Source organism: Amaranthus tricolor, chromosome 5, assembly GCF_026212465.1.
Source record: "Amaranthus tricolor cultivar Red isolate AtriRed21 chromosome 5, ASM2621246v1, whole genome shotgun sequence".
Classification (NCBI taxonomy): Eukaryota; Viridiplantae; Streptophyta; class Magnoliopsida; order Caryophyllales; family Amaranthaceae; genus Amaranthus; species Amaranthus tricolor.
Window position 1 is genome coordinate 26097386 of NC_080051.1, and position 18329 is coordinate 26115714.

At 34.8% G+C, this 18329-nt stretch overlaps 1 protein-coding gene across 1 annotated transcript; it reads right to left on the minus strand.

Annotated features, from left to right (window-relative positions):
* Positions 1–324: 324 nt before the first annotated feature.
* LOC130814205 (CLIP-associated protein) lies at positions 325–17565 on the minus strand. The gene is made up of 21 exons (XM_057680279.1): positions 17028–17565; positions 16092–16247; positions 15926–15988; positions 11679–11747; positions 11370–11535; positions 10952–11113; positions 10218–10315; positions 9351–9425; positions 9196–9264; positions 9018–9103; positions 8803–8920; positions 8290–8388; positions 7818–8163; positions 5657–7458; positions 5184–5282; positions 4191–4295; positions 4005–4079; positions 3545–3613; positions 3383–3451; positions 1467–1568; positions 325–918 (listed from the first exon to the last, which is right to left on the minus strand). The coding sequence occupies exons 1-21, from the start codon at positions 17358–17360 to the stop codon at positions 760–762; spliced, it is 4320 nt and encodes a 1439-aa protein (XP_057536262.1). The 5' UTR covers positions 17361–17565; the 3' UTR covers positions 325–759.
* Between the last annotated feature and the right edge of the window lie 764 nt (positions 17566–18329).

An 18329-nucleotide genomic window follows, 5' to 3' on the forward strand; every position in this document is an offset into this window, starting at 1 on the left:
TTTGATCCATGCTAAGTAGAATATAAATCTTAAGCATAATAACTATTATTCATCAATCAATATTGTTTTGATTTTATCCAATGTATAAGAAAAAATCAATCAATATTGTTTAAAAAACATAGTCAAGTACAATCCTATTTAATTCATCTCTATATATACATATATACTTTTAAGATATCAAATTTCTTCTACTTTTTAGTTATATGTAACTTATGGTGTTAAAAAATAAATGAATATCAACTAAGTCCAACTAGAAAGAAAAAAAATAATATTTGACTATACAATATGTTTCAAACTCAAAGACAGAAAAGTATAAGAAAAGAGTGAACAAAGGATTGAACATATATGATTAAGATATATCATACAAAACTACAAAAGTACTTCAACAGAGTGCAACCATAAAAGTGAATGATAAAAATCACTAGTGTTATCATGTAATCAAAGGTTATATACATTTCAAAACCCTCAATCAATTCAAAGCCAAAACAGTTTCAAACCAGAGTATGATTCAGAAAGAATAATTTAATATTAACAAATGAAAAAAAAAACAGTTTCATACAATTTCTTTCCACACCATATCACCCCATCCTCGTTGCAGCCGCATCGAACAAGAGGAGAACATAAAAATTACATTTCTAAGACTAAAATTTTTCCAAATAGATCGCCCACACAACAAACACTGAACCACTGCATCTTCACACCATATACAAAAATGCACAACAATGAATTTGAACTACCAAAACTCCTTTAATGATGACATCATTGGGTGGCGTCTATTGGGGCTCCCGTTCTAGCCTGTGATATCCTGTTAGCATAAATCGTCACCAAACGCAATTGTGTACTATTAAGCCCCTCTAGATAAGGTAGGAATGCTTTTCCGAGCATAATGTAAATGTCCACAAGACAGAATACAACCGTCTGCAAGAAATCAATTAAAAGAAATCAGAAACAAACATCTTCATCTCTGGGATAGAGTGAGAAAGTATGACAGTAATGAGGCTACAAAATGTGCAGACAGGCCCTTAAAAAACTATGTGAAGCAAAATGTGATCGCAATTGGACTGGCTTTAGATCACACAAATCATCAAGAGGTGAGGTGAGGTGAGGTGATAAAGAGACTACGTGATCCGCTCCTCTAATTCAGATTTGAAAAGCCTTCCAACCTTAACTTATTTTTTGAAAAAAAATTATTTTTACCTACAGCCATAGATTTTACTTGATGCTTGTGAGTGTTTTAAAAGACAGCAAAAAATGCTTTTGAAAAAAAGTCTTAACTGAAGAAGGTATTTATTTTGTTCTTGATCCTTGAAAATATTTTAGATTTAAGTGGGGAGCTGAACCGGAAGTTTTTCAGCTAAGCTGCTTGGATCAAACTACGGTGTAAAAATTGTAAATATTACAAGCTAAGCTGTTCCTGAGCTGAAGCAATGCTCAGCTCGGCTCTGTCACTCCAGTTCTGAGCATACCTTGCGGACATCAGCACTTTGATTCCCAAATGCATCAAAAAGAGCTGGCAAGAAAGACGGCAACTGTGCCATTAATTCCTCTTGAGACAACCTCCCAACAAGCTGAAGAGAAAAATGATATTGCTTAGTAATACAAGCAGTTAAACTTCAGAATAACAGGAAACCTAAATAGTTATGCATGAACACCCGAATAGAAGGTAAACACACCCAAGTAAAAGCAAAATAGGACTTCAGAAAAATTAAATGCTGATCTACAATGTTCAAACATACTTATCACTTACTGGGTTCTAAATTACAAACTATTACTAACTTTAAGTAATTTCTGGACGTGCAATTTATTTCAAATAATAGCAATTAGATAGAGTATATGAATTGCCGAGGTCGACTTCACAAACCATACAAACCATTTTAGATTTCCAATTCAGAATGAGGAGATAATACTTAACTCAATAATAATAACTCCACTCCAGTGCTAAAAAAAACAAAAGGGAGACAGATCTTTATATCCACAAAATAAAGGTTCCATTTCCTCTTTGGAGTTGTCCAAATAAACATCAATGAACAACAATAACTCAACAAAGTTTGAAACAAAATTCCTACTTCAATCTCAGAATGTTTACTTTGCTAGGTAGAAAACAACAATGAATATAAAAAATTTAATGACTTCGAACAGCAAATACCATAGTAATACAAGTTACTATCGATGAAGCCCATGACCGAAAACTCCAAAGAATATGGCATGGTGGAACCTTAACTTGAAAAGAATTATGGTAGCTCAAATCAATTACTATAAAATGACTTCCCAAAAATGTGACATGTTCTTATTTCTTAAGGACAGAGGGAATAAAAATCTAATGAAGAGCTGTCCCTTGAGCTATCAAAAGTTTCTCAAGAGTCCAAGACAGAAAACATGATTCCAACACATTTTAGTTCACACAATTCAAAACGATCAATATACTGGATCACCCCAAAAAACACAACCCAGGGAGAGATCTTCACCAAGTTTGGCAACAATGATTTTTAGTAAATTATCAGCCTTTCACGACTTCAGATTCCCTAATTCAGAAAATTGATCAGAATTTTTCAACAGAAAGAAAACAATCTGAGCCTTAGACCCTAATCAAAACATGAATCCAGAATCAAACACAAGTTCCTGAACAATCATTGTAAAATTCTGAATGCATGGGATATTGGTACCACTAATTCACAGAATCAAAATCCACCATTTAAAGTTCCTATCATCCTTCCAATGATTATAGTCCTTTCTGACTAAACAATGAACTTCCACTATAAGCCAAAAGAACAAAATCTTGAGCTTTTCTCAACTATAATCCCGGAATTAAGTTTTACAATACAGGATCATCCCAACCAACTAGACTAATCAACATCAATAAATAATACAAATTCTCCAAATTTTTGAGTTGCATAACTTTTATATTAGTTATTTGCACTACGCCACATGTCACAATTGCTACCCTAACTATCAATTTTAATTTGTAATTTAAACAAAAGAAAATTAATGAGTGATCTTGACTATTTGTCTCAAATATATATATATATATATATATATATATATATATATATATATATATATATATATGTTCTGGCCTATGTCACCTATGTCTTATTTAATGTTCTAGCATTTATGATTGTTCTTTATGTTTCTCAGGTCATGCAATTAGCAACATTGATGGATAACGTTGATGGATAAACTTGTGCAATGGCTAACATAAAAAGTGAAAAACAGATGCAACTCAGACAAATCTACATGGATACCAGCATGCAAGTAATACAATAAAAGGAAGAAATAGCAAACAATCAAAGGAAGAAATAGCAAAGTACTAGACATAAAAAGAAAACCCTATACTCTGAGAAGGAAATCTTTTATCTCAAACAAACAAGACGGCAACACATACCTTTGTCAAACAGTTTATGCAAGCAACAAGAGTCTTCTCATCCTCTGTAACTAACAGGGGAACAATTACCTACAGATCAATGGAAACAAAACATAAAAATGCATGACATGCCATAAATTTTAATTAGCAAAAAAAAAAGGAGCATTTAAACGGGCAACTTACACTCAAGCATCTAAATGGATCATATTGCGCCAACAAAATAGTTAAGCAGTTCTCAGCTTCATTTGCAACCTAAATTAATAGCAATGCTATTAGAGGGAAAAAAGGTACTAGAAAGTATCAAAAAATCATTCCTGACTGAGCAGGCACGTGCAGAGATTCATAAAACCAGAACAGGATCAGTGGGCTTCGCCAGGTTTGACCAAAGCTACGACTATTGCCCTAAAGTGGGCTTGGCCAGTTTTGACCACAGCTTGTCCACAGTCAATTGATGTTCAACAGCAAGTCATTTCGTGAAACGGGCTAATTCACCTAGGGGCAAATTTATGATCTTGCAAGACAAAAGGTTGCTTGGACTTGCTGGCTCAGTAGTCATCTGCTAGGCCTCATGGAACGGTTTAACAATAGCTACTGACTATACATGTGATAACTCAAATAATTGCTGTCAACATTGTAAATTTACCTTGGGAATAGTATCCTTTGAAACATGAAGCAGCTTTTCAATTACAATTTCAACAGAATCTTCAATGGCTTCTTTCTGCAATTGGAGTTCAGCAGCGATCACTAAGTTTAAGTGCTTTAATATATCGTAAAAATTAGCCAAAAAAAGCAAATAAAGATACGGTGATCAACAAGGTGAATTACTCACCTGATTTCTCAGCATTTCAGCAACTAGCAAAAGAACATGTTCTCTAATAGATGAATCTGAGTCATCTAACACCTCAAGGACAGCAGTTAAAATCTGATTAAAGTACTGCAAAAGAGAAAGAAAAACAGTGTTTAGCACAACACCCTTTACAAAGATTCCAAATACAACGCATCAGAATGCAAACAGGTTACAAAGTCAAATAAGTGATGCCTAGAAACATTAAGAAACAAAAAGAAATCCTCATAGCAATCTAGCAAGAATTACTGTAAACAAGAGTTAAATCTTGGCATACCTACCTCAACCCTTGGCTAGGCCAATCTACACCCTACATAAAATCAGCAAAGATTTTAACACTAACAACCTACTCCATGGAGTGGTTTTCAAATAAGCTAGTGGTTTTCAATTGTTATATTGACAAAGAGCCAAGGACACAAATTAATACTGAAATGTGGCCTGATTTCACAGCCATACCATCTTACAGTCTGTTAATTAATAGTGGGCATGTACTCTTCGACATAGGAAATAAATTTTCAATATAGGTCAGCTTTATTGACTAAAAAGCAATTTCAATCAGTAAATCAGTAAACGGATACTTGAGCCAATAAAAGTAACCCACTTCCTAACGCAGTATCTATATGTGGCATACAACATATAGCATTAAGCAACACACTCAAAAAAATATAGAAAAAAGTTGACACAAGATTCTCAAGCATTCACATGTTCAATAAAAACCATCAACGAACAACTATGGATACACCACTAGAAAGTCCAAAAAAACTTAAATAAGTCCTGGATACTACATGTAACAATGAAATTTTCAATGCCTAAAGGGGCAATAACGAGAAGTATCTTCTATGCATAAACAAGTGATGGTGCATCAAGTTTAACAAAGAAATTACACATATGTTGCACCCATTCTATATGCTTCCACAAGACAAAAATCAGATATATTAGCATTCCAGATGAGGGGATGAGCAAATCGGGCAATTATACCTTGCTCCACATGGAAGAATCATTTAAAACTGATGCTTCAATCAACTGATGAACTGCACTTTGCTTACTATCAGGGCTTCCTTCATTCCCATTGCAGAGCTATAACAAAATAAGACCAAATAAACTATTATGGAACCATTTTCTATGATTCATAGTAAGATCCCTAGACTGAGAGGATATTACATAACAAGGAAAAGGGAAATTAAGTCAGAGGCCCAAAAGAAAAAAGCTTCAGGGCAGGTGAATTGCATTAAAGGGAAGCATTTTTCATCTCAAAAGTGCCAAAAGGACTGAAGTTTGCTCTTCTATTTCACACCCCTCCCACCCATCCCGAAAAAAATAATCACAAAGACAAAGCATCCCAATTGGTATTACTAATAAAATAAAAAATCCATGATTTAGATTCCTTTCATATAATTCTGTAATCCAGAAACAAAAAATTAATGCCAAAATTTTAAGGGCATTGTGCTCACTGCATGGAGAATTTGCGGAATGCTTGGACTAGTTTCTGTACTGGAGACAATCTTCAACTCCTCATTTTTAGAAAGGTCTGTAGCCAACTCGTCCAGGAAACCATTCTCAGGCTGCAAGCTAGAACTTACCCCAATGCTGTCAGAACTCTTTTTAAGTCCGTTAATATCCATTCGAGGAGTAGACAAATAGCTTGAATCCTCATTAGTTTCCACATTTTCCAATCGATTTGTCCAGGGTCCAACACTTTCACCAGCGTTATTCCCTAAATACTTGTCTTTGATTCTAGAACTTAAAATATCATTACTAAAGCCAGTGTCAAGACCCTCATACAGATTTGTTTGCATTTCATCAGTAGAAGCTTGACTAGTGCGGCCCCTTAAATGTGTTGAATCCAGCATTGAATTCCATTTCCTCCCTACATCAGTGTCAAGGGAATTAGCAGAATACCTTCCAAAATTGTTACTTTTCTTCGATACTCCCATATAACCCTCTTCGGAAGATGTCCCCACAACATCTGATGGATCATAAGCAGCCTTAGAACGCTGTCGGTCTTTCTTGCTCTGCAAGTAGTTCATTAGATCTACTTCTATGCGAGGTGTATATTGTTTGAGTGCTCGCCTCAAAGAATTTTGTTCTTCAACAGACAGGCTAAGTATAAAATTTAGAACGTTTGTGGGATCATAGTGGGTATAAACTGATATAAAACAAGAAATAGCAGCTTCCTTAAGTTTAGTGTTTTTGTCATGAACTAAAGGCGTCAGCTTTGCAAGCCACAACTTTAATATGCCAATGTTACTAGCACCTTCTGCAGTAATTGAATGCTTGTTAAAAGAACCAATTGCAAATTCAATGACAGCCAATTTTGCTTTGGGTGATCGTTGTTCATCCAATGAACGAAGCAAGGCAGGCAGTAAAGAATCAACCCCGTAAGTTTTACCCACAATATCTAATGTGGTCGAGCAAGGCTGGCGGACAACTTCTTTTGGATCAATTAACCGAGAGAAAACATGTGGCAAAATCCTTTCCATATAACTCTCGAAAGGCTTTCTGCAAGATGGTATTATCTCCGCAAGAGTTAAAAGAGCTGCCTGTGCAACCTTATGGTGGGGATCATCCAGATGCTTAAAAAAGAGTTTCATCACCTTTTCAAAACTCTGGACAACATCCTGAACACCACTAGGTCCTTGCTGCAGCAGAGACCGTATATAGTTGAAAGCAGCAACCCTAGCAGACCAGTCAGAACTTGGACTCAGTCCCTCACCAAGAGCTTCATGAAGAGATGTTGGACCATCCACATAACTCGGCATCTCCCCCAAAGGAAGATGACTGTCATCAAAACTTCTCCTCCTGCTTGAAGATGTACTTCTACCTGTAACATTCTTTCTTGAAAGTGGTCTCTGAAAATTTGGAACATAATTAGAGTCTCTAAAATTTGATTCTCTATAGGGTGTGTCGGCAAACTGTCTATCCATGTGTGGGTACATATATCTTCTTGAATCCCTTAGATCAGTTTGCTCTTCAATTACGCCTCTTTCCTGTACTCTTTCAGAAGCTCTCTTAGTTGAATGTGACATCAATGTTGATGATGGCTCATTCATGAGACCACTACGATAGGATAGTTTACCAGCATCTTTTGAACCATGCATATGAGAGTATATATCAGAAAGAACACGGCCGCCATTGCGACTGTTACTTCCGCTGACAGATGATAATGTTGAGTCCAATGATAAACTTGTGACTTGATTAGAAGCAGGAGCAGCAAGAGGAAATGGAGGATCACGAGACGATGGAGGGTCAACTCCTGCACTAGGGGCAACAAAAGAGAAATTTACCCTTCCTCAATTATGTCTAAAATTGTTTATTTCAATTATGAAATCATAAATGAAGCATTTGAGGATGACAAGCTTTGGGAAGTCATTCTAAAATTCACAATTTTAACTACTTCAATGTTGGAATTGACTCAAATCCAAATTTAAAGTGTTTTGGTTTGGCAAACACTAAATTTGAGCTAATTCTAGATTTCCAAATGAAATCGTCGTTGTTCCCAAACATAGCATTAAGAAAAGGGCAATTCAGGCTGTACAGTAAATAACTGCAAATACCTTGTCAATTCAAAAATAGTAATGGTGTCAAACTCAATAGAAAAGAATTTATCCATACCTAGATCAAGGCTAGATGATCTAACAGTAGAATTGTGTTTTGAAGTCAAATCTAGACCTCTAAGCAGGCTTTCAATTGCTGAAACCTTCTCCTTGCTGGAACTCAGTACACTTTCTAAGCTACGGTCAGATCCTTTATCAAGAGATTTTGATTGAGACAGAAGCATCCCAGAAGAAACTGAAGCTCGTGAGGCTAGAGTTGCAGTTTTGTCCATTGCAACAATAGCAGAGGTCCCATATCCGGGCAAATTTAAAGAAGCAGATGAATGTGTGCTTGGTACATTTCTTTCACGAACAGAAGGAGAAGCGTGCCTTCTGTGAAAACCCCCATCTTCTTCATTAATTATCTGAAACAGAAGACAAACCTCACTTAAGAGACCAAGGGGGGAAGGGTGCATTTATATAAAAGCTCAACTAGTACGTCTAAACAATGACTACAATCGAATGAATCCCAATTTAGAAGAAGGTCCTACCCTCTGTATAACAGGATCAAATGATTGAAATAGCCTTCTAGAGCGATCTGGCCAGGTTTTTGCAAACAATCTATAGCAAGCCCTTGCAGTTGTTCGTACCTGTAACAGTGATATCCTAGTTATCTTTCATTTTAAACAGAATAATAACCAAATCCTGCAGAGACAGAGTCTTAAAAGGACCAGAGTCCAGACACATATAGACTTTCCTGTAAAAGGTCGAATACTGCTATACTAGAGCCAAGTCCCAGCATGGACAGTCAGATACACCCCTGAAGTACCATATAGCCCTTAACTACTCATTTCCCTCTCAATTGTTCTTTTCAGAATAATTGTCTCAACATTCTCACAATATTAAATGGAATATTTGACCATCCAGCAAATGAAAATTGAGAGACAGATACATTGGAAAAAATTGAATAGATAAATAAATAATAAAAAATAGGCGAAAAGTTGCAGAGAACAAACATAAGTGCTTAGTTACTTTTCACTCAGAAAGAAAAATCTCAGACATACCTCACTCACTGCATCACTGACACAGCGTCTAATCATATCTTCATACAGGTCTGCTGATCGCTGAATTTCAGGCTCATCAGGCCAATGTTCTAGCACTAATAAGGCATACTCACAACACCTATATTGTAAGAGGAGAAGGATTAGCAGAAATTAAAAGAACTTTCTTTTCAAAGATAGTATTATCTTCCAGAAGTTAAATTTAAATAAACACAAACCTGGCACGCAGCACAGCATTTCGGTCATTTTTAGCACAATCTGCTATTCGAGGGAGTACACGGGCAACTTTACAGTTACGCAACATCTTTAAATTCAAAAAAAGTAAGGCAGGTCAATCAGATTGTACACACACATAAAAAAAACAATCTGAAAATTGAGCTAAAAAAATTAAAGTACCGTCTTGATGCAATTATCTGCAGATTCTGCAATTACAAGTACGGTTATTACAACAAGCTTAAAGAGAACCTGCAAAAATAAAAGTAAGATTGTCACAGACAAAACAAAACATATGTCAACTGAAATCATGAACAAGAAAATAGAAGCAAAGTTACAGGAATAAACTGCTCAGCACAAAACTCAAAATCCCCCAGCAACTCCTTTGACAAAAAGTTCAACAAATGACAAGCCTGCAAAATCCAAAAAGATAGATGACAGAGCATCAGAAATTCAGATAAAGCAATTTATAAATGCACAAGAGAGAGAAATGGTGGAAGAAAAGGGTTGAAACAAACTGAAATCAAACATAAATCACAAGTAGTCTATATAATAGGTTTCATAATAAGCTTCACTTTCATAAATTGCACCATATCATCAGATTTATGAGACCGTTGTCAGGACTCTGGAACCCACACTTCAATGGTATATCCGGCTATTTCAGGTGTACCAGAAGAGAAGGGCTCTAAAAGATATATCCAGGCGCTCATCATCACACTCACAATAAACCATTGCTATGTCAAACCAGATGAAAAATATATGGACAGAAAAAGGAAGAAAAACAGCACAAAGAGGGGCGAAGAAGGTCTTAAAGGTTTCTCATAACAACCTTGCGCTGTCATCAAAACACAGGCATCAAAATGTTGGTATCCTAAAAAGTATAAGCTACTCCCTTTGTCCTGAATTTGTCCCTTTTAGACCTTTTAAGTGGGAACCTTGTGGAAAAGAAAGATCCAAACTCAAAAGAACAAATGAGCAGCTCCTTCCTCTCCCACTCTTTTGACCACAACACTGATGTTAAAGTTGTAGCCAAAATACGCCAGCAAAAGTTGATAGCAACTAGCAGTCTCAAAAGGATTTATTAGAAGAGGAAAGCAATAGAATAGTCCAGAGTTTACAAACTAAAATGAAGGCAAAAGGCTGCAATGATATTCAATAACGAAAATCTTAAACCAAATTTTTTTTTTGGGGGGGTGGGAACATACTTGCTTCACTATGCTTGATCTACGATCAGATAACTGTGTGCTCAAAGGACCAACAAGCTGCTTCAGCAATCCACGGAAACATGGGTAATCAGCTGCACCTGAACAAGATAAAATACAAGAAAAACTTAGCTCCAAACAAACGTCCACCTCAAAAAAAACACAAAAAGACGATGAATATTCACATGAACAGCAGAAAAGCTACAAACACATCAAAGAAGAGAACCCCACGATATTATTAAAAATCATATCATAAGACAGACTACGCCATATCTGCTCGAGAGCTTGGTATATAGTAATTCCATTGTATGGAAAGTGAGGACAAAAGCAAGAAGGGGTGTCGGAGAAATAGATATTACAGCATATGAAGATGAAAGAAATGATAATTACTGACTATTACCATTCAAAACCAACCAGAGCAATCCTAGAAACCTCAATCCAGGCACACATCAGTAGCTAAATAAAAATGGCAGAACGCATAAGACACAATTAAAAAAAATAAGTATAAAACTATAAAGGTTTACAATAACGGAGAACGCAATTAATGGTGGATCTTCTTTAAGACCCACCAGGGTCCAGGCCAACCACCCTTAACATATTTTTAATATTTAAAATTCATATATGGCCCCTTCAAAATTCTTAATTATTTGATTTTATATTAAGTTAGTTGCTCACAAATTGTTCAAGATCCTAACTCAGCACAATAGCACTAAAGAGAAATAGACTATTAAGGATACCTCCAATAACAAGGCCCTCAACTCTCTGCATCGCGGCAATACGATGAGACCAATCTTTTTCAGGTACAAGTGTGGATGCAATTTTTTCAAATTCCCTAATTAACTCCTTCTCTGAGTAAACCTTCACAGGTTCTACTGGCTTTTCTGTTACATCGCCATCTCCTGCACACCAAAAATTAATGAAGGTATTAGCGAAAAGTCACTAGGAACTACTTTAGTAAGTACTAGGGGCTAGTGGAGTTGAAGTGAAAGTAACATTATTACTAGATTTTATGCTCTAGCTTCCTCATTTGGAATATATTGGAAGATGATACAAAAGACCAAAATGCATAAAACAGTGCATTTTCTTTCCACATTAAAACAAAATAAAAATTTGAATAACATAAATTCCAATTCCGAGACAGTCGAACAAGCCTACCTCCAAAAAGTGATGTTTCACGTGAAGAAGTCTTGGCTTTCGGACTGCTTCGCTTAGGATTATGATTTATAACCTTATGCTCAACAACATTACTAATACTAACAGCACCGTCAGAAGACTGTGGCTTGGGTTCAATCCTCTCCAATCTCGCATTTATATCCTTTACCTGAATTTACATCAGATAGGATAAGCATGCTAAAAGAATATACAAAAATAACAGGATTCACATGCAAATTAAGGGCATAATAAGCCATTAAAGATTCAAAAATGCTTGGATGTAATGAAAGTAAAAATAAATGTCAACATTACCATATATGATGGAAGCTGGTGTCTTTGTAATTCCTCTTGGAACTGGGGACCAATTTGCATATACATCTCCTGAAGAAAAAAGGCAACGTTGATTATGTTTCGAGACAAAGAGACATTAGTTTCATATAATTTGAACAAGTCAAAAGGAACCAAAAGGCCAACAATTTTTTGTCTTATCCTTCCTTACATTAGCATATTTCTCGGTATGGAAAATAGGCATTCAGTACTATTAAATGGACATTTATTACATGTTTTGGTGCCTACTAAAGCATGAATTACCTAAATATATTATTTTCATGTTCAACTTGATTCCTATGTTAAATTGACTACATTCTTTTTTCATGAAAACCAGTTATTGTCTTCTTTTTATCAATTATGTTTTCACTACCCAGCTATGACTTCCTAATATGATTAGCTGGTGAGTGTCATTAAACAAACAAAATGAGTAATTCCAAATAATTCCAGGGTGACATTAAGTGCCACTTGGAACTAAGTGGATTTTATTTAACTCACATAGACGAAAATTACACGTCCGCTATGGGTCGTCCCATATAATCAAAATCAAAACACCGGTGTATGTAGCTGATATGAAGCGGATTCTTGGAATATATAAACCATAAAATAATCAATGAAGAGAGAGATCCATCCAACATTATAGAGCCTAGCTAATGAGGTAAGCCAGAATCAATCTGCTTGGATTACTTCATCCTCGTTTTCTTTTTTTTATTCCTAAATCCTGACTTTCATAACCACAACAGTTCTTCTTTCTAGTCAACAGCTCAAGTACAAAGTTATAAATACTATGTCGAAGAATTCAATTCTTTATGCACCTAAAAGAAAAAGATATTTCCACCTTTCTGATCCTTTTAACAATGTTTCTAAGCTTATAAATGTCTGAGGTTCTAGATTCTCCAACAACATATCTTTCTTTTGATTGGTTGATTTTGCTTAACCAATAATTTCCTTGCTTTGTTGATTGGTTTACTTTCCTTAATCTTTAGATATAAATTTGAGTAAAAGTCCCAAGGAATTTCAACAGTTACTAGCTAGAACTGATAAACTAAACCATCCATTCAATACTAACAAGCATGGAACAAACAAAATGATTGTTCAATAAGAACAAGAAAGACAGATGAAGTATCAGCAGTCTTCTGCCATGCTAATTCCCCAAAACTTTAAATTCCAAAAGTAGATTGATATTCAAACGATAATTTGCTCTATTAATCTAATAGCTTGAGCGCACAAATAATTTTTACTTTAGCCCTACATTTGTACAAAAATACAAATGTCCACAAGGAATAAAGCCTCAACCCATTACAAATTTACAAACAGCAATTATTCATAAGAATCATGTCTTCTCATTGAATAGTACGTCACAAAGATTTATTGTCTTGAGGCATTATATCTGTAGCAGGTGTCCATATTCAGCTTGCTTTTCTAACTCCTTAATCCCAACAATATGGGGTCTAATGTCTACATAGGTTAGAAAAGAGCAAAAAAAAAAGAGATAAATCATAAGCCATACAGCAAAAACAGTTCATACCAGAAAGCTGCTTTTCTGATTTGGTTTAACTGAAGAATTATTACTTAAAAACACTAATAAATGACAAAGCTTCTCCTACAATGCAAAAGGACCATAAAAAGGTGCTCACAATTGTTTTCCCTGCATGGGTAAAACTTTCTCATGTGGTCATATCTTTTCAATGTATTTCTCTATGGAACGACCAAATAAACTAGATAAATTAGGTATATATTCGTGGACATTTAACTTGTTTTATTCTTCTAAATAACTTCAAAAGACAGCTTTATGACAAAGTTAGGTAAACAAGGTAATTATCACTTACTCCCTTTGTTGTTCGCCACACTCTCCTTTATAATGCGTCTCTTTTACTTTACTATAATTCCTTTTACGGAAAAGTTTTTACCACTTTGTTTTATTCTCATCCACACATTTCAAGTCTCCTTTACTACCATCCACACAGTTCAAATGGTCCCACTATTTCTTAATTTTTGTGTTTGTACATAATCTCATTGTTATAATCTATTAGGAACGGAGGGAATATCAATAAACCGTCATATTTCGATTCTCCGTATTCCTTCCCTCAATACACTAGCAATCATGGTGCAAAATCGCGGTCGCGGTCGCGATAACTCTCGCGATTGAGGATCACGGTAACGGAAAAAATTCAGTTATCGCGGAACGGATCACGGTTGATTATTTTTTAAAAATGCAATTATTTAAAACATAAAAATAAATAATTACAAACCAACAAAAATACAAAAATAATAATAATAATAATAATAATAATATAAAATTTACCCACTCTATTATGTACCTTTGATTTTTAGAGTACAAACATAGTTATATTTTAGAGATAATAATTAAAAAAAAAAAAAAAAAAACTCTCATAACCTTTCAAATGGGTAGTCATAAAAAAATAATGTGAGTATACTAAGAGGAATTAATGACAGTTGGTAACTTGGTGCATTAAATACATTGGGTAAAAAAACAATAAAGTACTTCATATCCCTTTGAAAAGTTGTATCATTTACTCTAAAAGTTGTACCCCCCCTCTCTCATTAGTCATTTCCAAGAATATCATGGCCATTTCAGTGAAAGCTTTACATTTTCTTCTCCAACCCTTTAATGGTGGAATTTCATTACGTCTTGTATTCTTCTTCTTCTTATTTTAGTTTCAATCATCTAGATGTGTAATTTTTTTGTTTGTTCTTTCGTTTTACGTTCTTTTAGGTTGAAACTCAGCCTGAAAATTCAAAATTCAGCCTGCCAACTGAAAACTCGCCCGTGAAAAACGCTAATTTTCGTTATGAATCGGCCAAAACGGCCAGAAAGCGTGTTGACTCGTCGTTTTTCCATACACCGTGACAAAACACGAGTTTTCGGAACGGCTAGCTGGAAATCCGAGTTAACTCGGCCGTGTTTTTGCACCATGCTAGTAATGCATTTCTGGAACCAACACATGAAATGACATGAGCATACAAGGAAACACCTAATTAATCATCAAGGTACAATTTTAAAAATCACTTCCCTCTCAAAAACTTCTAAACTCCTTTCCAAGTCTCTTCTCCCTAAACTCTAAAGGATTACAACCAGTGTTGATCACTCATTCAAAATAGATCACACAGTAACCAAAAATGAACAGCAACACAACATAATGTGGAACTGGTTAGAAATGACGTGTTGCTCCAGTACATAAAGGTCATATACAAGGGGTTATGAACATGAAGGTCTGTAAAATACCTTAAAAAGTGTATAATGCATAAAATATCCGCTAACAAACAGTATGTAATAGATTTAACCAATGTAATCCAAAATATATTAACTGTTATGATACAATGAAATTAACATATAAAATAAATTATACTCATAGTTACTTAGTAACCATAACCATATAGAACTGTTTTGTGTTATCAAATCAAGATCCTAAACACTTTACTTTTAGGGTTTAATCAAAAAAATAATTTCCAAAAAACCTGTCAATGTATGATGATGCGAAGGAAATCCCTACAATGGTCAAAATAAGTCACCTGCAAGACGCTACTTCATCGAAAATTTCGACAAGAATGCGATTTGTCTGTATGGAAGATCATGGAGTGCAGTGTACACATCAAGAGGGTTTATTGCCCAGCCATTAACATATCACATCCAATGCCAAAATTTGCGAAAAATTGACTTGACTGGAAGTCATCCAAAATTTACATGTATGAAAATGCTACACGCTACTACTCACACTCTAAAACACAACTTTATGACACACAATACCAAATGGATGGAAAAAAAATTTCTACACCAATGAGCAAGTACTTCCATAACTTTGGTATGTTAAAAAAAATCAAAGAAAGTAACAGAAAACGTTTTAATCCATGACAACTACAAGAAAAGTTTTAGAACTAGCAAACTGCAAAAGGTAAACAGAATGAAACTCACTCCATAATTACTAAAGGCTAAATCTTCAAAATTAATTAACCGAACTTGAGGTTGGAAAACACAACAATGTAACCATATACAATCTATGTTGACCAGAATCTAAATGATTTGGGAAACAATATTCTTTTACTGAAGCAACCTTCAGATTGTAACTTTGTTTACTTTTTTCTATTATTCCAGCTACTAAGAGCAAACAAGTGTAGCATGGACTTCATTCATTTCAAATGAATGCACACATAGTATCATAACGTATAGTACATTGCACACAACTTTTGTTAAGCTACAAAGATATGCAAACCTCTATGCAGGATATTGCCGCTTCTCTAACACTATGATTGGGGTCATTCAACATATGCAATATCTGCAAGGATGAGAAATCCAATCTATCAGCCATAGACAGAGAGAGTAGATTATAATCTACTTAAAAGGCATATCACCGCGAAATACTCCATCAACAAACTTACAGGAGGAAGGATGGCCCTTTGGAGGGGAAGCTCTGTAGACGCAAACAGATTAATTGCTGATGTTACTGTGCGTGCAAATTCTTCCCGAACTCTCCAGCTTTTGTGCTCCCAAGCATAAGAACCTGCTCTTTCAACAATAATTGTAGGAGACGACACCTGAAAAACACATCGGTACAATATTTGCTACATTAAACTACGGCAAAATATGCCACCAAACATAACAAAACCAACTAACTATATTCAAAGATGGCAACTGAATGCAATAAATGCAAGGACGCCAGAATTCTAAACACTCTAATTAAACTCAATCACAACATACATTTTTCCTTTAAATCACCCAACCTTCAAACAATCACCATGAACACAATACAAATAGAATGCAATAATAGAAAATTAACATATTAACACAAGAATATATAAAAGGGCAATAAAATATCCCTATAAACTAATTTAAACGTCATTCTATATGCAGAAGAGTAACTGCATGAAAAAAGATCATATCATATGTATTTTCCACCAAAAAGAATCAAAATGATACAAAAAAAATCAGACAAATTACAATGATAAATCATCATCCAAATATACCTTTAACTTCTTATAAAAATGCAAAAATATTACTTTACAACCTTAAAGTAGTCAATCGGATCAAAATAAAGTAAAAATATTATCAAAGAGAGTTCCAGAAAATTAATAAACACTTCACTTAAATCCTTCCATTAAAATAGCAAATAAAGAATGAATTGCATGAATAAGGATCATATTTATTATTTTAATTCAAGTAATTTCTTAAAAGAAGGCAAGCACTGGTCAAACAAAAGAAGATAAACAAAAAAAGAATAAACAAAACCTCAAAAAAACCATTTATATCACTAAAATAACAGGATTAACGCACAAATCGAAAATAAAACACCAAAAAAAAACGAAAATGAAATAAACCTCCATAAGAGTGAGAAGAAGGCGTCGAGCGGCATCTCGAACAGGCTGTTTAGCGTCACCAAGACGCTCAACAGCAGCAGGAACAAGAGCATTAAAGTGAATTTTGAGATGGTCACCAGAGAGAACAGCAGCAGAAGCAAGAGCTTGAAGAGCGCCTTGAGAAACTCTGAAATTGTTATCTTTGAGGAGATCTATACAAGTATCAACAAGAGAAGTAACTTCAGAAGATGTTAATGGCTTCCTTGAAGCTTCAAGGAGTTGATGGAGACGCTCAACACCCGCCATTCTCTCTTTGGTGTCCTTTGCTCGCGCTAATTCGAGTGCTTCCTCCATTGTTAGGGTTTTAAAGAGATCGGATTAGCAGATCTGAGTGTGTGAAATGTTGAAGAAGAGAGAGAAAGGGTTAAATACGAGGAGAGAGAGAGAGATAGAGAGGTAAGAGATTAAGCGTAAGTTAAATGAAGTTGCTGTTGATTTTAGAGAGAGGAGAGAGAAAATTGTCATGAAGAATTGAGTGGGAATGGGAGTGAAGTGATATGGCGCTGGCTAGGCTAGATCGACGGGAGATGAAATTGTATCGGGCCCGGGCTTTGGGGCTCGGGTTCGGCGCTGAGATAAGAAGTGGTGACTGGTTGACTGCCTACTGTTCCATTTTTTGGCATCGACGAGGAGAATCTTTTTGTATGTTTTTTATTTCTTTCACAAAATGGACTGTTTGTATTGGCCCGTCTTACGGTGAGACTTGTGGATCTTTTTTAGATACAATTGAGAGGTATATTCGAATGAATTTTGGATATTAGAGTATATTTTAGTCACAATTCTCGCATAAGACGGTCTCACCGTAAGATATGCCTTTATTTGGGTTAATAGCCCAATAATAGAAATTTTTAGCTTATGAGTTTTCTTGTTTTGAGGTTGTCTCACCGTAAGAACTTACGGTTTCATACGAGACGGGCTGTTTTTTAGTTGGGTCATTTTAATTTTTATGTGTATTTAAATATATTGATAATTTGATTTAATTTGTATTTTTTGATTATTTGAGTCAAATCATAATTTACAACATAGTAACTCTTTTTTTTACACATAGTGACCAAAAAATATCATTGTTATTATAAGCATCCTTCTTATTTATACTATACTAGCATAGAAACTCATACAATGCACGAATTTATGAGCATAAAATATATAAAAAGATAACTTTAAAGAATAATGCAAGCATATATTATCGTGATTAAATTTATCGAATACATGACTTTTTTAAAGCAAAACTTAAATACTGATTTTTTTTTAAATTATATATTG